General features: G+C 46.0%; 1 protein-coding gene across 2 annotated transcripts in view; it reads left to right on the top strand.

The window, feature by feature from the left end:
* Positions 1-26,695, top strand: part of ENOSF1 (enolase superfamily member 1) — a 112,579-nt gene that overhangs the window by 16,447 nt on the left and 69,437 nt on the right. The window contains exons 4-8 of one of the 2 annotated variants that reach the window (XM_063923564.1): positions 4,896-4,982; positions 9,126-9,152; positions 11,372-11,444; positions 11,534-11,572; positions 14,950-15,032. In XM_063923564.1, the coding sequence (XP_063779634.1) occupies positions 4,896-4,982; positions 9,126-9,152; positions 11,372-11,444; positions 11,534-11,572; positions 14,950-15,032 (309 nt within the window). The remainder of the gene's footprint in view (positions 1-4,895; positions 4,983-9,125; positions 9,153-11,371; positions 11,445-11,533; positions 11,573-14,949; positions 15,033-26,695) is intronic. The other variant, XM_063923565.1, reaches the window with a different exon arrangement.

The following is a 26,695-nucleotide window of genomic DNA, read 5'->3' on the forward strand; positions in this document are numbered from 1 at the left end:
ATTACACCACACCAAATTGCTCTTTATTTCACATTAGACCACGCAGTAGTGCCTTTTCTATACGTTTCGCCACCAAGTACTTTAGTACACCTTATACACATAATGCCACACATTAGTAAGGCATTTCGTATGCAGATAGAGCCGCAGTCACACACAGAATATAGGCATGCTGCATAGAATTTTAATCAGCAGAAGCATTTGCCTAGTTTGCCTATGCCTAGGGCCGGCTCTGATTCCACAGGGCACTTAGTATGACTGTATTTGAACCAATTTGCACAGTCAGAAGGGAGAGGGTGGGAGGTGTTCCTTCCAGCTGAGGTACGAGATTATTATAATGAGATAGAGTTAGAGGGTGTGTTTTCCTCGCCATGCACTGCCATCCCCAGCTCAGAGCTGGCAGATACTAGGTCTTCTCTCCTTTACTGTTAATGAGAGAAAAAACTTCCCATACACAGTGCACTGTGTAATAAAAAGTACAGATGGAGCCACGCTGCTAAATTGCAGGCGGGGGCATGCGGCGTGCCGAGGTGAACCTGCGCCTCGGCCCGCAGCCGAGCGTAGACCGATGCTCTTATTCACTTTGAATTGGGTACATGCGCGTCTACGACGCACGCACTCCTCGTTTGCTCCCGTCCGTCCATCTCGCCTGGCGTGCCCATCTGTGTTTGCTAAAAAAATAGGCAGCCTGTGCCCCCTGCCCCCAAATATTCAATTAGCTTCAGCTCTAGACTGTTTGAGCTAATTAAATTGCTCTAGTGAAAATTGGGAGGCGGTTGATAGACATTTAATAGATAGGTCTACACTGTATGGTTGACAGTAAAAAGGTTGACAGGGTCAAAAGGTCGACACATGTTTTTTAGAGTTTTTTCACGCATTTCCAATTTTTTCCCCCACTTACTATGTCACAAACTATTACCTTTAGTAACCAAGCTCGAAGCATGGCGAGTGGACGAATTGAATTGCGATCGCATCAATGTCAGTCATTGGCATGCTGGGCGGCCTTGCCCTGTGCTGGGTGGCCCCCAGTATGCGAGTGACAGCATTTGCAGTTTTGCTAGAATAGTAAAACTACAACAGAAGCTGAATCAGGCTCTAAGTACAGTGAGGGTGTCATTATTTTAGGGGGAAGGGGAGGGAGATGTATCAAAACTTCGAGAGAGAAAGTAGAGAACCAATCAGATTCTAGCTATCATTTATCTGGCACAGCCTATAAAATGACAGTTAAAAGCTGATTGGTTGTTATTATTAACTTCTCTAATTTATCTCTCTCAATGGTTTGATACATCTCCCCCTGGGATTTGTTTCTGCTGTATTAGAGGTGTTTTACCAGTTTTATTAATGTATACTATTGAATGCGTTTGCTGCAAATACAATAATTGTACATTTAATGCATATATGTCTGCCATAAACCAGGCACATGTTACTATTGTTGTCCAGCATACGATAGTTGTTGCTTTTCATGTAGTGATAACTGCAGCCTTAATAATGAGTGCAAACTGCCCCTGTGAGCAACTCCCATGTTCAGTTGTTTTTGCATACATTAAAGGACATGCAAAAATATTTTACATTAAAGGAAGCTAAGGGGGTGACCTGATCGCTAGGCTGCTAAAATTGTATTCCTGTGTTCAGATAGTCGCCACCCAAGAGGAGAGTATATTCGCCGTGCAAGTGTGCGATCGCATGTGTACGCCGAGCTGCTATAAACCCCCTCAGTCAGCGGACAGCTGCAAATCCATTCGCACCTCACTCACCATTGAATGATTTTTCCACTGTGTGCAGTGTGTGCGCAGCCCAGGACTTACTCCTACAGTGCGATGAGAACAGGCTGATCGGGGTCGGAGCTGACGTCACATACCCTCCCTGAAAACGCTTGGGAACGCCTGCGTTTGCCATGACACGCCCAGAAAACGGTCAGTTACCCTCCACAAACGTCCTCTTCCTGTCTATCAGCATGCGGATGGCTGTGCGATTGCATTTTCGCACCAGCCTGTTGCTGACCGGTGATGCCTGGTGTTTGCTGATGCATGTGCGCATTGCAGTGCATAGGCATGCGCAGTCTATTGCTGATCGCCCACTGTGCAAAAAGGCATAGCAGCGATCAGGTCTGAATCACCCCCTAAAACTTCTTCATGATAGTTTCCCTTTAAATAAATGTTATAGGAAGTTCTAACAGAAAAGAAGCCCTTGTGACCAAACAAATGGCAAATACAATTACATTTAATAGAATTGCAAATAAAACCATTTGTAGCTCCCTGAATTGCCCGAAATATCATAAATCATAATTGATTTTGCTTCTTATGTTTTATTGTGTTGCAGTTTTGTTCTAGGTAATTTGATTTGCTGAGTCTTCTTGATATTTGAAAAAATCTCTGATGTCATAGTTTTCAGCTTTTCAGTTCTTTTTATTTCATTTCTATGACTGTATGAAAGACAGGAGAATACAATAAGGTTTTGCGAATAAAGGGTCTTAAAATAGAACAGCCACTTATTATACTGAACATGTATAGAAAAAATAAATTAACAATTAGAACATAACAAGCCTTGAAATTAATGGAATATTGGCCCTCATTCCGAGTTGATCGGTCGCAAGGCGAATTTAGCAGAGTTACACACGCTAAGCCGCCGCCTACTGGGAGTGAATCTTAGCTTCTTAAAATTGCGACCGATGTATTCGCAATATTGCGATTACTAACTACTTAGCAGTTTCAGAGTAGCTTCAGACTTACTCTGCCTGTGCGATCAGTTCAGTGCTTGTCGTTCCTGGTTGACGTCACAAACACACCCAGCGTTCGCCCAGGCACTCCCACCGTTTCTCCGGCCACTCCTGCGTTTTTTCCGGAAACGGTAGCGTTTTCAGCCACACGCCCCTGAAACGCCGTGTTTCCGCCCAGTAACACCCATTTCCTGTCAATCACATTACGATCGCCGGAGCGATGAAAAAGCCGTGAGTAAAAATACTTTCTTCATAGTAAAGTTACTTGGCGCAGTCGCAGTGCGAACATTGCGCATGCGTACTAAGCGGATTTTCACTGCGATGCGATGAAAAATACCGAGCGAACAACTCGGAATGAGGGCCATTGTACAGTAAATGAGGACACTGCCAGGTCAACATGGTGCCTAAAATCTGGGGATCCTTGCCCTTCATGAATTGGCCATCAACCCAAGCTTCCTTCTCTGAATGTAACACTAAGGGGGACATTTACTAAGCAGTGATAAGAGAGGAGAAGTGAGTCAGTGGAGAAGTTGCCCCATCAACCAATCAGCAGCTCTGTATCATTTTATAGTATGCAAATTATAGATGTTACTTCAGTGCTGATTGGTTGCCATGGGCAACAATTCCAATGGCTCACTTTTCTGCTCTTATCACTGCTTAGTAAATGTATCCCTCAGTGGATAAGGCTTGGTGGTAGTGGCTGCAGAAGGATTGGACTGATCAACACCACAAAGTCAACTCTTGGAACAGAAAAGAGTTCACTCTAAATTGTCAAAACTGATTAGCAGTGAAAATTACAGTTGATGAGGGTCCACCAGAAGTGATGTTGTTAACTGATTTTAAATACGTAACAATTTGCCCATAGAAAACAGTTCCTAGTGCATGTGACCTCACAGGCACCTAACCACATATGTGCTTTTTGACCAACACGTCACGAGTTTTGCATTTGATCTGCAGATTCACTGATATTTATCACCATCCCAGTGGCTAACGTTTGCAGTCATTGCAATGAATGGACAATGATTCAACAAGGAAGCACAGTAAATGCATCTACGACATTGTGCAATTTTGCTATGTTTGCCTGTTTACTGTTATCTGTGGTGAATGATGGCAAAGTGTTCTAGAGCAAAATTGTCCAACCCTTTTCTTATTTTCCCCTAAAACAGCATTGTTTTGTTGGTTTTCTTAATCTATATTGTATCAATTAGTTCAGATTTTGCTGGTGAATTAGAGGGAACATTAGTTAAATGGGACAGCACGGATGGTGTAATGGTTAGCATTACTGCCTCACAGCACTGAGGGCATGGGTTTGATTCCCATGTACTTGCGTGGGTTTCCTCCGGGTACCCTGGTTTCCTCCCACAATCCAAAAATATACTGGTAGGTTAATTGGCTCCCACCAAAAATGAACCCTAGCATGAATGTGTGTGCATACACATGTGGTAGGGAATATAGATTGTAAGCTCCAATAGGACAGAGACTGATGTGAATGGCCAAATATCGCTGTAAAGCGCTGTGGAATATGTGTGTGCTATCTAAATAATCTGTAAAAAATAAATGAATGTTTGCATGACTAGGCTTATCTGTTGCATTGTTGGGTGGCTTAAGCCCGTGACTGGGTGACTCAAAGGTGTGGCCAAATTTCGATTTCTCAACTGCAATATCCTGGTATCCCGAATGGTATCCTGAATAGCATGGTGTCCCGAAGGTAAGTATTGGGGTTAGGGTTAGGATCTGGGGGTGTGGGCAGGTAGGGTTATGCACTACAGGGGGGGTAGCCCTAGTAGCCACCCACCATCTTAGCACAAGCCACCACCACAGGCATTTTACAAATTGGGATGCTGCGGTTGGTCATGTGACCACCGGCATCCTGAACGCCGGAATTTCATATCACACCCACTGCCAACCTTCAAACATAGCAGCATAGCTTGAGTACTACCATACTTCATCTTTCACTTCATGGCCTGGTAGCCACAGAAACAAGCAGCTACTGTCTTACTTGATGTTACTGAACTGCATATCAGCACTAAAGCCTGCTCAATGATCTCACATTAGATAAAGCTCACATAGATCAATGCTGAAAATCATGACCCTTCACCTATTGTATTACTAGTCACAGACTGCCTTCTAGCCACAGCTCCAGAATAATGCCTCATTGGTTAAAAATGATTGTTTTTTGCAGATTGGTCCGGAAAAAGGGGTAGTACAGCTGGCTACTTCTGCAGTTCTTAATGCAGTGTGGGATCTATGGGCCAAGAAAGAAGGGAAGGTATGTAATTGTGAGCAATTTAATGCAACATTATTTATTTGAATGACCGTATGTGTATTTTGCAGTTTTCAAGGTTTGGCCTATGCCTAAAACATACTTGCTGACTTTCTGGCTGCCCCCAGGTTGGCTCAACATGTGACGGGGCATCAGCATAGGTGGGTGGTGTGGGAGCACGGAGGCGCGATCGTGTCATCACGGACTGTCCCCTGCTAGTAGATTATCAGCATTGTAAAGCGGCATGCAGGGCTACGATGACACGATTCAGTGCAAATTGCATAATTACCCCGGCCACTTTTGCTCAGCAAGTGGGCGGATGTGAAATGAGTGGGCATCTGTCTGCTGGAGGGAAGGGGGGGTGTAGGAGGCATGTCTACTATTCTGGGCAGCCGGGAGTGCCACCTGGAGAGTAGACATGTTATGGCCTAACATTTAGTCTATCTGAAACATGTAGTACCTGATTCTGAGACAATCCTCTTCCAGTAATCAAAAATCCTATGCAGATATGTCTGTATTTGGAGATGGAGCCATGTTTGCATCCTCACAGCCCTCCGCTTGTCAGATCACCCAACAACACTAGCATTACCACTAGTCCCAGTCTTGGTGCAGAAGATCCAACTGAAATCAGATGGATCTCTGCATATGTTCACCTCAGAACTGCCCTCCACTCTGTCTAAAAGTCCACAGGATGCTCCTTCCATGTGCGAATGCCCAGTTGCTGCCCAGTAATTCCAGCTGCACACTCAGCCTTATCCACCATCGGTGCACAATCAGACACAACATCGACACTAACACCAACCTTATAGCAGGTGCATTTTTGGACGCAGCCAATTTCAGCAACACGCTCGCGTCTGCTTAACCACCCCCCCCCCCCCCCGCCCCCCAAGCCTAAAAAGTTTCTCCCTCCCTCCAATTGCAATTAGAAAAGTAAAGAAATTGCGTGCGCGTTCCAAAAAGGGGCACGAACTCACTACAATGGGTGTGGCCTCACTGGAAGGGGCATGGCATTGCAGGAAAATACTACCTTATACCCCGGTTTTGCAGCATGCATGCCCACACATTGGCCACCACAGGAGAGAAAAAAATCCTGATTCATGCCCCTTACATTACGTGTCATTTTTCCTCCTTATAGTAATGCCCCTTAAGGCGCCCATACACTAGATGATATTATGAGCGCTTTGGCCATTTCCAGCGGATCAGAACTACAAATCGTTAATAATAGTGCAGATCGTTCAGTGTCTGTTAACGATAACGATCACGATGTGCGGCACCGCTGGTCGTTGGTCGGAGCTTCTGATCTTCCCTGCTATAGGTACGATCTGAAGCTATCATCGACGGCATGCTCCTGGATGTAGCCACTCCCAGATCATAAGATATATTTTATGTGTATTGTACTATGGGCCTACTTCAGACCTGAACGCTGTTGTGCGAATTTGCAGTGGTTTGCGATCGGATAGTTGCCGCCCAGCTAGAGTGAAAATCCAGCCCATGCAAGTCTGCATACGTCATGCGAAAAGCTTTGCAAATGCCGGTCAGCTGCAAATCCGTTCGTGACTCACTCAAATGTTTTTTCCAGTCTGTGCAGTCTATTCCTAGCCCAGGACCTACTCCTACAGTGCAAAAAAGTCAGGCTGATCGGGGCTGGAGCTGACGTCACACACCCGCCCTGAAAATGCTTGGGAACGCCTGCGTTTATCCTGACACTCCCAGGAAATGGCCAATTACCACCAGTGTGGGACTGGGGCGAGAATGGCCCACCGGGGGAATGCAGTGGTAGTGGCCCACATTCAGGGGTGTGATCAGTTTCCAGAGGGAGTGTGGCCAGCCACAACATGGCTGGGACCCTTGAGATATATACAGTGTGTGCGTATGTGTGTGTGTATATGTATATGTGTGTATATATATATATATATATATATATATATATATATATATATATATTTATTTATTTTCTCTAAATACTGCTCGTGCATGCATGATAATGTACCAGATTCGTAACAGCAATGCACTGTAGAAAATACACCATAGTCCTGTATAATGTAACATAAATTTTATGTACCTTAAAAAATCAAGTGCACAATTTGGAACCTGATCCCTAGAGGAGGAGGAGGGGCCCCAGGCAGTGGGGCCCACCGGTAGTTTCCCCTGTGCCCCTGTGGGTCAGTCTAACCCTGATCCCCACCACCGAACATCTGCTTCCTATCAATCACCTTGCATATGCCTAGCGATCAAAAAAAATCACAGGATTCTCTCGCAGTTTGACCTTGCGCTTGCACACTACGATGCATATGCATGCGCAGTCTATTGATAATCGGCCACTGTGTGAGTTCGCACAACAGTGATCAGGCCTGTATTAGGCCCTATATCATTTGCCCAGGACTCCTGGGTAGCTGCCTGGGGAGTTCAAAGGAAAAAGTTAACGAGAATGCATCATTTACAGGTCATCTAGTGTATGGGCACCTTTACACATTATGCTACACACCGCAATGCCCATTGAACATTATACCACACACCATAATGCCCGTGACACATTATACCACACACTGCAATGCCCCTTACACATTATGCCACACACTGCAATGCCCATTATACAATATGCCCCACACAGTAATGCCCCTGACACATTATGCCACATACTGTAATGCCCGTGACACATTATACCACACACCACAATGCCCCTGATACAATATACCACACACCACAATGCCCATGATACATTATGCCACACCGCGATGCCTGTGACACATGATGCCACGCACCATAATGTCCCTATCACACTATACCACACACTGCAATGCCCGTGATATAGAATGCCACACACCGTAATGCCAGTGACACATTATATGAATCTGCAGTGTAAACATCGGCGACGGCCCCGCAGCCCTGCGTCTCCAAGCCTCTGCAGTGGCTGCGAGGGCTGTAGTTACACCAATGACTTCCGTTACCTCCCAGGTACAACTAAAATCCACAGACTCTGCATCTGAATCTGTACTGCATCTCTGAGCGGTAACAATCCGGATGCATGCGCAGTGTGACACATTGCGCAGACTTAACGCCCTGGCCGTTGCATGCAACATCGCTGCTGCGGAATCAGTCCCTAAATTACCAGGTGCTATAATTTTAGGAGAGCCCGACAGCCTACTCCGGAAGTCCTTGCTCTGCTCTTCTGCCCTGCGCATTTTATCAGAGACGCACTGCTGGGGGACTCCGTAATGGAGTATAAATGTTTCTCCATCACTACCATATACCATAGTGCTGCATGGGCTGCACTGGCAGCAATTTACCTATTTGTATTCTACTATGGTTCAGGATCACTTTTCCATTGGGATCTCTACTAAGATACAGTATGTCATGGTTTTTTTTAGTTAGACAAGCAATAACTTGCAGTTCCCTCTCTCATGTTAAGAATTGTACATCTGATGATAAATGATGTTCTTGGTGGGTTCACTACGATCTGCCGGCGGCCGGCCTCCCGGCGACCAGCATACGGCTTACCGACAGTGTGGCGAGCGCAAATGAGCCCCTTGCGGGCTCGCTGCGCTCGCCACGCTACGGGCACGGTGGCGCGCTACGTGCGCCACACTATTTTATTCTCCCTCCAGGGGGGTCGTGGACCCCCACGAGGGAGAATAAGTGTCGGTATGCTGGCTGTCGGGCTCCCGACCGCCGGCATACTGAAGACCACCCGTTCTTGGTGCATCATGGCTTATTTACTTACTTTATGCTGTGCAGAATATTTGAAGAAAAATAAACTGAAAATAAAGATAGCGGTAACAATACTGCAGGATTCCGGAGTAGTGCGATATAAAGAATGCTGTCTGTAAGCTCAGAGACCTATGTTCAATTCCCAGGAACGTTAAGGGTGTGCACTGATATATTAATGCGTACAGTGATTTATATGTTCAATTATAAGCAATGAAAGCATTTGTGGAGCCTTTTCAATAGAGGCAATTATTTTTCTGTGTAGCTTAATAAAGGCTTAACAACAGTACATAAATAACAAAATCCTAAAAAAAAAGCTCCTTAGAATACAAAAGTTTGTTATGGAGGAAAAGTAGCAATGAAATATTTAATTTATGGTATTTGTGAATTCATTTATTTCATTGCATGTTATTGCTCTTAATTATAATTTAATTCTTTTTCTAGCCTCTCTGGAAGCTGTTAGTCGATATGGTAAGATTTGCATTACCTTTTTGATTAATCTGTCTATAGTATATTTAAGCATTGGCTTTTGTTTTGCTTTAAGAATTAATAGTGAATTTCCATGACTGAGTGCCGGTCAGAGCTGGATTATGGGCCTAATTCAGACCTGATCGTAGTTGTGCGAGAAAACGCACATCTATGATCAATTTCTTTGACATGCGGGGGGACGCCCAGCACAGGGCAAGTTAAATGTCTGGATAAGGTAAGAGGTTTGGTGTTCGAATCCTATAGTTGAGTGTTGTGTTTTAATAAAGGGAGATTGAGTCAGTGAAGGTTAGGAATATCATGGTGCAAGCACATACTAAATAATTACAGATAGCTCACCAGCTAAATGTCTGACTATGTCACATGTGGTCTGGAGTTTTTAGTATTTTAGTACAGACAATCATATTTATTTTGTGTTTTAATTTTTAATATATTTGTATTGTAAGAGTATAGACTAAGAAGTAGACGGGGTCAGTAATTGAAAGGGGAAGAGTCTATATATAATTGTTAAAACACCCCCCCTAAAAGAAAAGTCTAGATCCGCCTTTGAGTCGGCTGTCAGAGACTGATCCATTCAAGGGCTTGGCGATCAGTTCCACCTCCCAGTGCTCTGTTCAATGGGATGCATGACAGGCACAATATCATCTCATTGTTCTTACTGGAGAAGTCTTGGAGCGCTTCAGGAACCAAGAGGATGACTCCAGTAGCCGCATGCAATCGCATAGATGGGCCCGCCTGTCGCTTAACATGCCTATGACCATTTTAGGTCCCAGTACGGTCCTGTCTACTACCCTCTCTGTCCTTTCCTTCATTTCCGTTTGTTTTTGTAGCGCTGAAATGTAGCTGTTCTACCCCATTTAGCACCCAGATTAAAATATTACATGTTTTGTAGAAATGAATAAAACTGAGTGTAGAAAAGTGAGAGCTTAAATGAACTGAGAAAAACTGGACCTGGGAGTGTAATTGTGTCACTATCTGCAGGCATTCAGGAAGTATAATTGGAGGCAATGCAATGGCTGCTGTATGTGACTAGAGATTTATAGTGTGTGTGTGTGTGTGTGTGTGTGTGTGTGTGTGTGTGTGTGTGTGTGTGTGTGTGTGTATATATATATATATATATATATATATATATATATATATATATATATATATATATATATATATAACTGAGCAGCAGTTTTGGTGTCATTTAGAAACTGCTGAAAACCAACGTTAATTGACAGCAGTTTCTATGTCTAACATAGCATTTACTAAGCAGCGGTTTTGGTGTCTAAACTGAATCCACCGTCGGTTTCTAAATGACAAGCCACTGTGGTGTTTTATTCCATAGCTGTTTCTATTGGAAAATCAGCGTGGGGTTCCCCCTATTTACCAATAACCAGCACCAGGCTGAACCACCTGAGGGATAATGTTTTTTATCTATTTCTATCATTTTACAAATAACAAAGCCTGTCCAGATCATAGTAACTTGTGCAGGCCTAACTTGTGCAGGCGGGATTGGCGGCGTTTTCACACCAGTTTTCAAAAGCCATGCTTTATCATTTTGGGGCTTATATTCTGTTCTTTCTATGGCCTAAAACATGGTGCAAAGATATTCAATTCTGGTCTATTGTATTCTAAAGTGTGCTTTCTCTGCGGTTTTGCTGTGGTTTTGGGTTTAGTAAATCGTCGGGTTACAAAACGTCAGGATTAAGTAACCGCAGCTTAATAAATTTTGTCCTAAACCTTGCATCAGGTGGGTTATAAGAAATCTTTTCTAAATGTAGATAAACATGTATTTTTGTTATCTAATGAGACGTCAAGATTTTGAAGCTCTGAGAATCATATTTCTGACAGAGTGTTCCTATTAAGATCTTCTGTGTGACAGATGTATAGAGATAATTGTAAGATTGCATCATATATGAATATATTGTAAGAAAGAACTGTGTGTGGGCACCTTACATCTATGCACTTGCATAACCGTGTTACAGAATATCTATATAAACCAGCATGTTGCTTGATTAAAAGATTTATTATTCTACAGGTTAAGTAAAAATAATTAATGCTGAAAGGGAATGACACCACAGAATTACTTAATTTTTGACTGAGTAAAATAAATCCAATAAATGGTTCTTTACTTTATTTTCAAGAAACTAAACTTATGTGTACACAGTCCTAACTATATGCTAATGGTGGTGTTAACTATAATCCATTGTTCATGGCAGACTCCAGAACAGATAGTGTCCTGCATTGACTTCAGGTATATAACAGATGCACTAACAGAGGAGGAAGCAATTGGTAAGTTGCATTATTAAACCAGTCACAAAATACCAACACATTACATTTACCCTTCTGAGAACACTTTGATTTGCAATGTTATTTTGCAGAAATTCTTCAAAATGGAAGACAAGGGCAAGAAACAAGAGGTAAAATCCCTTGCACTTAATTAGAAAGATTCTGGGGTAAATTTTCTAAGATGGGAGTTCTTTTTAAGATGGGATGTTGCCCATAGCAACTAATCAGATTCCAGGTGTATTATCTTCTAGAAGGTGCTAGATAAAGGAGAAGTAGAATCTGATTGGTTGCTATGGGCAACATCCCATCTTAAATAGAACTCACATCTTAGTAAATTTACCCCTCCAACTGTTCAGAATCAGACTAAATGTTGGAAACCAAGCTATGTATGCTACTTACCTTTGTTGTGCTCAGAAGCAGCCACGTCATGATGCCTCTCCCAGTCCTTGCAGACACTGCAGGAGATGAGGAGGGGGAGCGGAGTGCACGGGACAGGCAGCTGCTGCTATAATGTATATAATATCATGTATAATAGCAGCGGTTTTGAGAAGGAGTCGGGCGCACCGCTACTATTACTCATTGCAGCGGCAAGCCTGTGGTCAGTGGCAGCAGCGGCACATATACGAGTGGCTCACAGATGGAGATGACCGGTTCCACCCACAGGACATGTGCGCTCTGTTCGGCGGCCATACGGGATGCCGGGCGAACTTGGATGCTTCTTTAAAGGGGCAATCACTTAGAAGGCAAAACCATGCCTTGTAAGAGATTGGCTCTTTAAAAAAAAACGTTTGAGTTCAGCCAGCATCACGCGGGGCCGCCGAACTCGGGCAGCATTACATCCGGCCCCTTGTATGTTTTATATACTCACAGCGGAAAGCCGTTTCCTTAACAAGTTTAAACAATATCAGTGTTAGGGTAAAGCTGTATAGACCTAGTTATTTTGACTTATCAACTGTACTCAAACATGGATATCCTTAAAACCTGAACTGTTGGTGTGCAATGGGGGGGGGGGGGATCTGAGGACTGAAGTTGGATACCAACTTCAGTTGACACATGATTCAGGGCAGTGCAATCGGTAGTTCTTCTCTTGGGATAACAGAACTGAAAATCGAATTTTCATGGAATTGAATTGCACAAATGAAAACAGCGAAATGATGCTATGGACTGTATCATACCCCTTTCACACTAAAGTCCCGGGATACTGAAAATGGGTCAAAGCCGGGGCTTCAGACATACATACCCTTTTCATACTCCTGTTGGGACCTGGGTAATTACCGCTTACACAGGACACTTGGAGATGATGTAATCTTCAAGCGCTCCTGAGCCAGCCAATTAGCAGCCTTTTAGGCATGACACAGGTCATTGATGACCTAAGTCTGCCTTTCACACTACAGCCGACCTGGGCCAGACCCGAAATAACCCTAGTCGTGGCCCAGGTAGCGGACCAGGAATGCACGACCTGGGTTGACCCTATCACGCCGAGCCGGGACACGGGTTGCGCAGGTTTGCCCCAACAATAACCTGGGCTCTTTGTGAAATTGATATCAGTGTGTATCTATTCCAGTGGTTCTCAAACTCGGTCCTCAGGACCCCACACAGTGTATGTTTTGCAGGTAACCCAGCAGGTGCACAGGTGTATTAATTAATCACTGACACATTTTAAAAGGTCCACAGGTGGAGTTAATTATTTCACTTGTGATTCTGTGAGGAGACCTTCAAAACATGCACCGTGTGGGGTCCTGAGGACCGAGTTTGAGAACCTGTGATCTATTCTATAATAAAAGAATGAGACCAACTGCACACACTCTAATCTAAGACCATGTGTTAAAATAAACAGCGTATACGTAAATTGTTTAGGCAAAATGAAAACATTGAACCAGCACATCCAATTTCATGTGAAAAGAGGGCCTAATTAATGTATGTATGGAATTGCACAGCTGCAAGGAATCAGCTGTGTAATTAAGTGTAATTAAAATTAAATTGTAGCAGGAGGCATCTGTAGGAGATAGATGCCTCATGCATGCATTTGCAAGATCCGAGTGCTGCGTCGAAGCCTTGGATTACCATTGTGACCATCAGTTTACTCAGGGTGGCTGTCTGATCCGAACACCTGGATTCAGTAAATCGGTGTCCAACAACGCAGACCCTGGACCCGTCATACCTTCAAAACGGGGGCAACACGCCTCTGTTTTGAAGAACGATGCCAGGTGTCGCCCACACTCCACCCCTCAATTGCTGCAACATGTCAGTCATGCCTCAGCTGACAGGGTGTGGCAAGCGATATTGTAAGATCCTTTCTGAACCTGCGCAGAATGGGTCTTGTACTTGCACTGACCCCACACCATCGGATTATACATAAACCTTCAGGTTTACTACAAATCTGAATAAGGGCCAGAGTCTTTAGATTCATATAAAAATTTTACTCATATGCAGTCTAATCATAAAGCAGTGAAAAGAGTGGAGAAGTGAGTCAGTGGAGAAGTTGCCCACGGCAACCAATCAGCCACTCTTATAATTTACATACTATAAAATTATACAATGTTACGTCAATACTGATTGGTTCTTCTCCACTGGCTCACTTCTCCACAGTTTTCACTGCTTCATGAATAGACCCCACAGAGCCTTATTCAGGTTTGTTAGCAAACCAAAAAAGTTAGCAATTGGGTTTAACCATGTTGCACAGCAGATATAACAGATATAACATGTCCACAGAGAGTTAAATTTGGGCAGGGTGCGTTCAAACTAAACTCTAAATTGCAATGTAGAAATAAAGCAGCCAGTATTTACCATGCACAGAAACAATATAACCCACCCAAATCTAAGGGGGACATGTACTAAGCAATGATAAAAGTGGAGAAATGAGCCAGTGGAGAAGTTGCCCATGGCAACCAATCAGCATTGACGTAACATTTATAATTTGCATACTATAAAAGTATACAGAGCAGCTGATTGGTTGCCATGGGCAGCTTCTCCACTGGCTCACTTCTCCACTTTTATCACTGCTAAGTACATGTCCCTCTAAATCTCTCTGCACGTTACATCTGCCCCACCTGCAGTGCAACATGGTTTTGCCCAATTGCTAACTTTTTTGATTTGCTAACAAACCTGAATAATCCCGATAGTGCACAAAATAGTAATTGCAAAAACAAAAGTGAAACAAGGCGCGATGACATAAGCAGTACATGGAGCACTTATCGTCCCTCCCACTTGCTGCTTCATACTCACCCGTTCCCACCGGGTCCTGCATCCACATGGCTAGTTTAGGGGCTGTACCGTTGCTCGCTGCAGTGGCAGTCATTGGAAGCTCAGCGCTTCCATAATGGATATGGGACAGACCTTTGTAGATTAATATATAATTATATATTTTAATTGAGATTAAAACATGTTTTGAATTCTATCCTAATGAATGAAATCCAGTGCTGCAAGATCTGATGACTGTAGAGTGCAATGTGCAACATATTTCATGTGCGGAATGCGGAATGACAGGAAGTGCTTTGTCTCCTTATAGAGGAACACATGTTACAGAGCGGATACCCTGCGTACACTACATCATGTGCCTGGCTAGGCTACTCAGACCAACAGCTACAAAAGGTGGGACTTTATATCAGGGGGGCAAAAACGTAGTTACATTCCAGTTAATTGCTTAAAGCAGCATTGTCACGTTTATCTGTGCAGATCCTTCACCTTTTATTGTTCTTGTTCTATGTAAGATACACCGGCACTATTCTCTTCATCTTTTGAGTATAAAGAGACCATGAAAACATTACACAGATATGTGACTATGTGGAGTACGCACACAATTACTTCAATAACTTATTCATGCAACTGGCACCTGGCCGGCAGTGTGCGATCCAACCGGAATTTTTGCTGAAAAGATGCGGGCGTATGCGCAGCGCCCGTCCTGCCCATGCGCCCATCATTTTCTGTGGGGGTCCACAGAAAGTGCGATTGCCTCTGCCTGCGGTCGCGGGGTGGGGGGGACGGGCAACGCCACATTTCCAGAGAGGAGATGGAGCGTTGCGGGGTCGGGGCGACCTGAATGGTGGGCGGTGCAATGCGAATGGGGGCGTGTCGGGGGTGTGATTGCGGCATCTACGTGACGTCACACGGGTTTGCTGCGACAGGTAAGATGGCGCCAGGTGCCGGCAGGAGTCATCCTTAGTTTCTGCTGACAATCAGAAATTGCGAAGTGATCCCAATTTCTGCTTGTTGAAGGAGGGAGGCGCTGGCCAGTATGCTGGGTGGCCTTGCCCAGCGAAGGGCGGCCCCCAGCATGTGACCAAAATGATAGCACATTCTGTTGATTAGCAGAATTTACTATCCTTACTGAATTAGCCCCTAAATGCGGAACCAGGCCTATTTAGCATGAGACTTTTACAGAGAGAAATCAGCATTTTGTTTTGTGGTGCTATCAGCATGTTCAAGCTGACAGGGCTCACTGGGACCTGTAGTGCCCCAGAATTTAAAAAAAAATATGAAAGGTGAAGCAAATTATAAAATATTTTAGCAAAATAAAATAAAGTCTCCCTACCACTGGTGTATATATAATGGGTGCAGTGTGAATGGTGCACGGTATCCGGTCTCTAGGTCGACCACACTAACTGTAAGTCGACATGCATTAGGTCGACATGAGTTTTTCACAATTTTTTTTCATTTTTTAACTTTTTCATACTTTACGATCCATGTGGACTGCAATTGGGAACGGTAACCTGTGCCAAGTGCAGCGGTAGCGAGCCATGCGAGCGGACACGGTGCACTAATTGGGGTTCCTCGTCACTCTACGAAGAAAATGACACCCCAAAAAAACCTCTCATGTCAACATGCTCATGTCGACCTAATGCTTGTGTCGACCTATTTTAGGTGTCGACTTAGTTACTTTCGACCAAAAGTTGTCGACCTAGACACTGTCAAGTGTGGTTGACCCTATGAACCACACCCACGGTGCACACGGGTCCCTGAGTCCAGGTGGCCCACATCGCACATGCTGCTCCCATTTAATACTTGCCCCTCCAGAGTCCAAAGCCGATGGCATCAGCGCTTCAGAAATCACCAGGAAAATTGTTCTGTGGACATTTTCCCGGCGCTTTGCGCATACACAGTAGAGGAATCTCCAGGAAAATCTTCGCTGCGCCATTTTTCTGGAGACCTGCGCATGCGCATTAGAGTGCGAGCCCCTAGTGCTCAGACTCTACACCGCTGCCAGCTAGAGAGGAGGGCGCCCAGACAGAGGAGGCTGCACATGGACCTCTTCCTCTCTAAAAGCGCCCCTGCCCCCTACATCCACTTTGTACAATTTATCACACAACTAAATCTATGGCTGGGGTACTTTCTGTCTTCTAGTTTTTAATACAATCGGGAGAAAAATAAAAACCCAGTTTATGATATATACAGCTCTGCTAGGTGCCCCTTCAGGAATCTCATGTCACCCAGCTTGTCAGTAACTAACCAAACAGAGCAACTTTGCTGCCAGACGTATCTGCATCTGCATCCCCCTCTGAATGTGCCGCAGTTATATTACTGTTCTTGCTTTCTGCTTACCCAACCCCTTCCCTCTCCTGTCCCTCCTCTCTAAACATAAAGTGTAGTACAGTAAGTGTAAGATCTGGCTTGATGAGTCTGTATATCGATACAATCATATACTTGCATACCTATCAACATGATCCATTCTAGGACGGACAAAATGCTCTGTACCTGGACTTCCCCCTGAATGTATGATTGCCATCACATGCGTTGAATTAGTTAATTGATAAGAAAGATGTTTCAGCACAGGTGACGGAATCATACATTAAGAGAAGTCCAGGAGCAGAGCATTTTGTTCCCCCTGGAATGGGTCTTGTTGGAAGGTGTGCACATGCAAAGTACAATAATGTATAATTGCACACACACACACACACACACACACACACACACACACACACACACACACACACACACACACACACACACACACACACACACACACACACACACACACACACACACACACACACACACACACACACACACACACACACACACACACACACACACCATCGTTACCTGATTTATTATTTCAAATTTGTTAAACTTGTGGAGATTTGGAAGCTTAAATAAAGATTCATTTGAAATACCTTTCAGGTAATGATACAGACCCTTCAGCATGAACCCAAATTCCACACATTGATCTGCTTCTGAAATTGTCACTTAATGTACTCTTTCAGTAACCTGGGCACAATAAAACGATTGAGGAGACATATGTTTTTAAAACATCAGATAATTCATCTGAGATAATTGCAATAGTAAATGAAGTGATAAGCTAGCCATACACCTAAAGGTTGATTGTCAAATCTGGCTGGTTGGAATGAAAACCTGGTAATGTATGGAAGTAAATGACAATTGACCATTGCTCCGAAAATAGGATTTTAATTACCTACCGGTAAATCCTTTTCTCATAGTCCATAGAGGATGCTGGGGTCCACATTAGTACCATGGGGTATAGACGGGTCCACCAGGAGCCATTGGCACTTTAAGAGTTTGAGAGTGTGGGCTGGCTCCTCCCTCTATGCCCCTCCTACCAGACTCAGTCTAGAAACTGTGCCCGAGGAGACGGACATCTTTGAGAGAAGGATTATACACAGATGGTGGCGAGATTCACCCCAGCTCACACATACAAGGCAAACCAAGCTAACTAGCTTGAATCTCAGCAACGGCTGAAAAAACATTACTTAACCAAGTAACAACGCAGTACTTAACTAAGAACAAAGTCGTACTGAACCAGATAACCACTGCAGGATAACGAAGCGCTGGGCAGGCGCCCAGCATCCTCTACGAACTACGAGAAAAGGATTTACCGGTAGGTAATTTAAATCCTATTTCTCTGACGTCCTAAGTGGATGCTGGGACTCCGTAAGGACCATGGGGAATAGCGGCTCCGCAGGAAACTGGGCACAACTATAAAGAAAGCTTTAGACTACTGGTGTGCACTGGCTCCTCCCACTATGACCCTCCTCCAGACTTCAGTTAGAATCTTGTGCCCGGCTGACCTGGATGCACACTGGGGCTCTCCTGAGCTCCAAGAAAGAAAGTATATTTAGGTTTTTTATTTTACAGTGAGATCTGCTGGCAACAGACTCACTGCAGCGAGGGACTAAGGGGAGAAGAAGCGAACCTACCTAACTAACTGGTGGTAGTTTGGGCTTCTTAGGCTACTGGACACCATTAGCTCCAGAGGGATCGACCGCAGGACCCGACCTTGGTGTTCGGTCCCGGAGCCGCGCCGCCGGCCCCCTTACAGAGCCAGAAGCAAGAAGTGTTCTGGAAAATCGGCGGCAGAAGACTTCAGTCTTCAACAAGGTAACGCACAGAACTGCAGCTGTGCGCCATTGCTCCTCATGCACACCTCCCACTCCGTTCACTGATGGGTGCAGGGCGCTGGGGGGGGGGCGCCCTGAGGGCAATATAAGACACCTTGGCTGGCAAATCTACATCATATATAGTCCTAGAGGCTATATAGATGTAAAAAATACCCCTGCCAGTATTCCAGAAAAAGCGGGAGAAGTCCGCCGGAAAAGGGGCGGGGCCATCTCCCTCAGCACACTGGCGCCATTTTTCCCTCACAGCTCCGCTGGAAGGAAGCTCCCTGGCTCTCCCCTGCAGTCTGCAAGCTACAGAAGGGTAAAAAAGAGAGGGGGGGCACTAAATTTAGGCGCAGGATATATATATATATATATATATATATATAAAGCAGCTATAAGGGAAAACACTCATTTATAGTGGGATCCCTGTGTTATATAGCGCTCTGGTGTGTGCTGGCATACTCTCTCTCTGTCTCCCCAAAGGGCTTTGTGGGGTTCTGTCCTCTGTCAGAGCATTCCCTGTGTGTTTGCGGTGTGTCGGTACGGCTGTGTCAACATGTTTGATGAGGAGGCTTATGTGGAGGCGGAGCAGATGCCTGTAAAAGTGATGTCACCCCCTGCGGGGTCGACACCTGAGTGGATGGTGCTGTGGAAGGAATTACGTGACAGTGTCGACTCCTTGCATAAAAGGTTTGACGACATACCAAATGTGGGACAGCCGGCTTCTCAGCCTGTGCCTGCCCAGGCGTCTCAAAAGCCATCAGGGGCTTTAAAACGCCCGCTACCTCAGATGGCAGACACAGATGTCAACACGGATACTGACTCCAGTGTCGACGACGATGAGACTAATGTTACTTCCAGTAGGGCCACACGTTACATGATTGAGGCAATGAAAAATGTGTTGCACATTTCTGATGTTACCCCCGGTACCACAAAAAAGGGTATTATGTTTGGAGAGAAAAAACTACCAGTAGCTTTTCCTCCATCTGAGGAGTTAAATGAAATGTGTGAAGAAGCGTGGGCTTCCCCTGATAAGAAGCTGGTAATTTCTAAGAGGTTACTAATGGCGTACCCTTTCCCGCCAGAGGATAGGGCACGTTGGGAAACATCCCCTAGAGTGGATAAAGCGCTCACACGCTTGTCAAAAAAGGTGGCACTACCGTCTCCGGATACGGCCGCCCTGAAGGAATCTGCTGATAGAAAGCAGGAGGCTATCCTGAAATCTATATATACACACACAGGTGTTATACTGAGACCAGCTATTGCTTCAGCATGGATGTGCAGTGCTGCAGCTGCGTGGTCAGATTCCCTGTCAGAAAATATTGATACCCTAGGCAGGGACACTATATTGCTAACCGTAGAGCATATAAAAGACGCACTTTTATACATGAGGGATGCACAGAGGGATATTTGCCGGCTGGCATCCAAAATTAGTGCAATGTCCATTTCTGCCAGGAGATGGTTATAGACTCGGCAGTGGACAGGAGATGCAGATTCCAAAAGGCACATGGAAGTTCTGCCTTATAAGGGTGAGGAGTTGTTCGGGGATGGTCTCTCGGACCTCGTTTCCACAGCAACAGCTGGGAAGTCTACATTTTTACCCCATGTTCCCTCACAGCCAAAGAAAGCACCGTATTATCAGGTACAGTCCTTTCGGCCCAATAGGGGCAAGCGGGTTAAAGGCGCGTCCTTTCTGCCCAGAGGCAGAGGTAGGGGAAAAAAGCTGCAGCATACAGCCAGTTCCCAGGAGCAAAAGTCCTCCCCCGCTTCCTCTAAGTCCACAGCATGACGCTGCAATCAGTGGGCTCGCTCACGGGTGGATCCCTGGATTTTTCAGATAGTATCTCAGGGGTACAAGCTGGAATTCGAGACGTCTCCCCCCCGCCGTTTCCTCAAATCTGCCTTGCCAACCACTCCCTCAGGCAGGGAGGCAGTGTTACAGGCAATTCACAAGCTGTATTCACAACAGGTGATAGTAAAGGTACCCCTACTTCAACAAGGACGGGGTTACTATTCCACAATGTTTGTGGTACCGAAACCGGACGGTTCGGTGAGACCCATTTTAAATTTGAAATCCTTGAACACATATATAAAAAAATTCAAGTTCAAGATGGAATCGCTCAGGGCGGTTATTGCAAGCCTGGACGAGGGGGATTACATGGTATCACTGGACATCAAGGATGCTTACCTGCATGTCCCCATTTACCATCCTCGCCAGGAGTACCTCAGATTTGTGGTACAGGATTGTCATTACCAATTCCAGACGTTGCCGTTCGGTCTATCCATGGCTCCGAGGGTCTTTACCAAGGTAATGGCCGAAATGATGATACTCCTTCGAAAGAAGGGAGTTTTAATTATCCCGTACTTGGACGATCTCCTGATAAAGGCGAGGTCCAGAGAGCAGTTGTTGGTCGGGGTAGCACTATCTCGGGAGGTGCTACAACAGCACGGCTGGATTCTAAACATTCCAAAGTCACAGCTGGTCCCTACGACACGTCTACTGTTCCTGGGGATGGTTCTGGACACAGAACAGAAAAAAGTGTTTCTCCCGGAGGAGAAGGCCAAGAAGCTGTCATCTCCAGTCAGAGGCCTCCTAAAACCAAAACAGGTGTCGGTTCATCACTGCACGCGGATCCTGGGAAAGATGGTAGCTTCCTACGAAGCGATTCCATTCGGCAGGTTTCATGCAAGAACCTTTCAGTGGGACCTGTTGGACAAGTGGTCCGGATCGCATCTTCAGATGCATCGGCTGATAACCCTGTCTCCAAGGACAAGGGTGTCTCTGCTGTGGTGGCTGCAGAGTGCTCATCTTCAAGAGGGCCGCAGATTCGGCATACAGGACTTGGTCCTGGTGACCACGGATGCCAGCCTTCGAGGCTGGGGGGCAGTCACACAGGGAAGAAACTTCCAAGGACTATGGTCAAGTCAGGAGACTTCCCTGCACATAAATATTCTGGAACTAAGGGCTATTTACAATGCCCTAAGTCAGGCAAAACCCCTGCTTCAAAACCAGCCGGTACTGATCCAGTCAGACAACATCACGGCGGTCGCCCATGTAAACCGACAGGGCGGCACGAGAAGCAGGACGGCAATGGCAGAAGCCACAAGGATTCTCCGATGGGCGGAAAATCACGTGTTAGCACTGTCAGCAGTGTTCATTCCGGGAGTGGACAACTGGGAAGCAGACTTCCTCAGCAGGCACGACCTCCACCCGGGAGAGTGGGGACTTCATCCAGAAGTCTTTCAAATGATTGTAAACCGTTGGGAAAGGCCACAGGTGGACATGATGGCGTCCCGCCTAAACAAAAAGCTAGAAAAGTATTGCGCCAGGTCAAGAGACCCGCAGGCGATAGCTGTGGACGCTCTAGTGACACCGTGGGTGTACCGGTCGGTTTATGTGTTCCCTCCTCTTCCTCTCATACCAAAGGTACTGAGAATAATACGGAGAAGAGGAGTAAGAACTATACTCATTGTTCCGGATTGGCCAAGAAGAGCTTGGTACCCAGAACTTCAAGAAATGATCTCAGAGGACCCATGGCCTCTACCGCTCAGACAAGACCTGCTGCAGCAGGGGCCCTGTCTGTTCCAAGACTTACCGCGGCTGCGTTTGACGGCATGGCGTTTGAGCACCGGATCCTGAAGGAAAAGGGCATTCCGGAGGAAGTCATTCCTACGCTGATTAAAGCTAGGAAAGAAGTGACCGCAAACCATTATCACCGCATATGGCGAAAATATGTTGCGTGGTGTGAGGCCAGGAAGGCCCCAACGGAGGAATTTCAGCTGGGCCGTTTCCTGCACTTCCTACAGTCAGGGGTGACTATGGGCCTTAAATTGGGTTCCATTAAGGTCCAGATTTCGGCTCTATCGATTTTCTTCCAGAGAGAACTGGCTTCACTACCTGAAGTTCAGACTTTTGTTAAGGGAGTGCTGCATATTCAGCCCCCTTTTGTGCCTCCAGTGGCACCTTGGGATCTCAACGTGGTGTTGGATTTCCTAAAGTCACATTGGTTTGAGCCACTGAAAACCGTGGATTTGAAATATCTCACTTGGAAAGTGGTCATGTTGTTGGCCTTGGCTTCGGCCAGGCGTGTATCAGAATTGGCGGCTTTGTCATGTAAAAGCCCTTATCTAATTATCCATATGGATAGGGCAGAATTGAGGACTCGTCCCCAGTTTCTCCCAAAAGTGGTATCAGCTTTTCATCTGAACCAACCTATCGTGGTGCCTGCGGCTACAAAAGACTTGGAGGCTTTCAAGTTGTTGGACGTAGTCAGGGCCTTGAAAATCTATGTTTCCAGGACAGCTGGAGTCAGAAAGACTGACTCGCTCTTTATCCTGTATGCGCCCAACAAGTTGGGTGCACCTGCTTCAAAGCAGACTATTGCTCGCTGGATCTGTAGTACGATTCAGCTTGCACATTCTGCGGCTGGACTGCCGCATCCTAAATCAGTGAAAGCCCATTCCACGAGGAAGGTGGGCTCTTCTTGGGCGGCTGCCCGAGGGGTCTCGGCTCTACAAGTTTGCCGAGCAGCTACTTGGTCGGGGTCAAACACGTTTGCTAAATTCTACAAGTTTGACACCCTGGCTGAGGAGGACTTAGAGTTTGCCCATTCGGTGCTGCAGAGTCATCCGCACTCTCCCGCCCGTTTGGGAGCTTTGGTATAATCCCCATGGTCCTTACGGAGTCCCAGCATCCACTTAGGACGTCAGAGAAAATAAGAATTTACTCACCGGTAATTCTATTTCTCGTAGTCCGTAGTGGATGCTGGGCGCCCATCCCAAGTGCGGATTGTTTGCAATACTTGTACATAGTTATTGCTTAACTAAAGGGTTATTGTTGAGCCATCTGTTGAGAGGCTCAGTTGTTATCTTACTGTTAACTGGGTATTGTATCACGAGTTATACGGTGTGATTGGTGTGGCTGGTATGAGTCTTACCCGGGATTTAAATCCTTCCTTATTGTGTCGGCTCTTCCGGGCACAGTATCCTAACTGAAGTCTGGAGGAGGGTCATAGTGGGAGGAGCCAGTGCACACCAGTAGTCTAAAGCTTTCTTTATAGTTGTGCCCAGTCTCCTGCGGAGCCGCTATTCCCCATGGTCCTTACGGAGTCCCAGCATCCACTACGGACTACGAGAAATAGAATTACCGGTGAGTAAATTCTTATTTTTCTCTTACATCCTAGAGAATGCTGGGGTCCACATTAGTACCATGTGGATGTACCAAAGCTCCCAGAACGGGTGAGAGAGCACGGAGGCTCCTGCAGAACTGATTGACCAAACTTTAGGTCCTCAGAGGCCAAAGTATCGAACTTGTAGAACTTAGCAAACGTGTTCGATCCTAACCAAGTAGCCGCTCGGCAAAGCTGGAAAGCCGAGACACCCCGGGCAACCGCCCTGGAAGGCCCCACCTTACGAGTAGAGTGGGTCTTAACAGATTTTGTACACGGCAATCCTGCCGTAGAATACGCATGCTGGATAGTGAACCTGATCCAGCGAGAGATTGTCTGCTTAGAAGCAGGACACCCAATTTTCTTGGGATCATACAGGACAAACAGAGAGTCTGATTTTCTGTGACGAGCATTCCTCTTCACATAGATTTTCAGAGCCCTCACAACATCCAAGGACTTTGAAGTAATTGAGGAGTCAGTAGCAACTGGCACCACAATAGGTTGATTGATATGAAAAGCCAACACAACCTTAGGAAGAAACTGTTGACGTGTCCGGAGCTCAGCTCTATAAGTAGGGGCTCTTACAAGACAAAGCCCCCAACTCCGACACGCGTCTAGCAGAAGTCAAGGCCAACAAAGTGACAGCCTTCCACGTGAGAAACTTGACCTCAACCTCCTGTAGAGGCTCGAACCAGTCCGATTGGAGGAACTGTAACACCACGTTAAGATCCCACGGTGCCGTAGGTGGCACAAAGGGAGGCTGGATGTGCAGAACCCTTTTCAAGAAAGTCTGAACCTCCGGGAGGGCAGCCAATTGTTTCTGGAAGAAAATGAATAAAGCCGAAATTTGGACCTTAATGAATCAAAAACGCAGGCCCATATCAACACCTGTTTGTAGGAAGAGGAGAAACCTTCCAAGTGTAAACTCCACCGTAGGAAATTTCTTGGATTCACACCAAGACACATATTTTCTCCAAATGCGATGGTAATGCTTAGACGTTACCCCTTTCCTGGCCCGTATCAGGGTAGGAATAACTTTGCTCAGAATACGATTTCGGGCTAAGATCTGGCATTCAACGTCCATGCCGTCAAACGTAGCCGTGGTAGGTCTTGATAAGCGAACGGCCCCTGTTGCAGAAGGTCCTCGCAAAGAGGAAGAGGCCTCAGATCCTCCAGCAGTAGGTCCAGAAGATCCGCATACCAAGCTCGCCTTGGCCAGTCCGGAGCAATGAGAATTGCCTAAACCCTCGTTCTCTTTATGAGTTTTAGAATTCTTGGAATGAGGGGTAGTGGAGGAAACACATACACTGACTTGAACATCCACGGAGTTACCAGGGCATCCACTGCCACTGCTTGTGGGTCTCTCGACCTGGAACAGTACCTCCGAAGTTTCTTGTTGAGACGTGAGGCCATCATGTCTATTTGAGGGACACCCCTATGACTGGTCACTTCTGTGAACACCTCCGGATGGAGTCCCCATACTCCTGGATGGAGATCGTGTCTGCTGAGGAAGTCTGCTTCCCAGTTGTCCACTCCTGGAAGGAAGATTGCTGACAGCGCCAATGCGTGCCTTTCTGCCCAGAGGAGGATTCTTACCTCTGACATAGCCGCTCTGCTCTTTGTTCCTCCCTGTCGGTTTATGTAGGCCACTGTCGTAACATTGTCCAACTGTACTTGAATGGCCCGATCTTGTAGAAGATGTGCCGCTTGGAGAAGACCGTTGTGCTCTTAGTTCCAGAATGTTTATTGGAAGAATGGCTTCCAGACTTGACCACCTTCCTTGGAAGGTTTCCCCTTGGGTGATCGCTCCCCAACCTCTGAGACTTGCATCCATGGTTAGAAGGATCCAGTTCTGAACCCCAAACCTGTGGCCCTACAGAAGGTGAGGAATTTGCAGTCACCAGAGGAGCGAAATCCTTGCCTTCGGTGACAGACGTATCCTCTGGTGCATGTGCAGATGACATCCCGACCACCTGCCTAGGAGATCCAGTTGGAAGTATTGAGCATGGAATCTTCCGTACTGTAGAGCCTCGTAGGAAACAACCATCTTCCCCAGAAGGCGAATGCACTGATGAACCGATACCCAGGCAGGCTTCAAGACATCTCGGACCATTGATTGTATCACGCTTTCTTCACCGGTAGAAACACCCTCTGCACTTCCGTGTCGAGGATCATCCCCAGGAAAAAACAACCTCCTTGTCGGCTCGAAATGTGATTTTGGAAGGTTCAGGATCCAACCGTGATCCCTGAGCAGTCAAGTTGTGAGAGCAATGGACTGCATCAACTTTTCCCTGGATACTGCCTTTATCAGCTGATCGTCCAGGTATGGAATTATGTTCAATCCCTGCCTCCGAAGGTGAACCATCATCTCTGCCATCACTTTGGTGAACACCCTCGGTGCCATGGAGAGGCCGAATGACAGGGCCTGGAACTGATAGTGACAGTCCAACAGTGCGAATCGGAGATAAGCCTGATGCGGCGGCCAAATCGGTATGTGGAGGTACGCATCCTTGATATCCAGGGATAACAGGAATTCCCCCTCCTCCAGACCTGAGATCACCGCTCTCAGAGACATTTTGAATTTGAACTCCCTTAGATAGGGGTTCAACATTTTCAAACTCAAAATTGGCCTGACCGAACTGTCCGGTTTCGGTACCACAAAAAGGTTTGAATAGTAACGCTTGTTTTCCATCTGAGGTGGAACTGGTACAATGACCTGTGACTTTTCCAATTTTTTAATGGCTTCCTGTAG

This window comes from Pseudophryne corroboree, chromosome 5, assembly GCF_028390025.1.
Source record: "Pseudophryne corroboree isolate aPseCor3 chromosome 5, aPseCor3.hap2, whole genome shotgun sequence".
Taxonomy (NCBI): Eukaryota; Metazoa; Chordata; class Amphibia; order Anura; family Myobatrachidae; genus Pseudophryne; species Pseudophryne corroboree.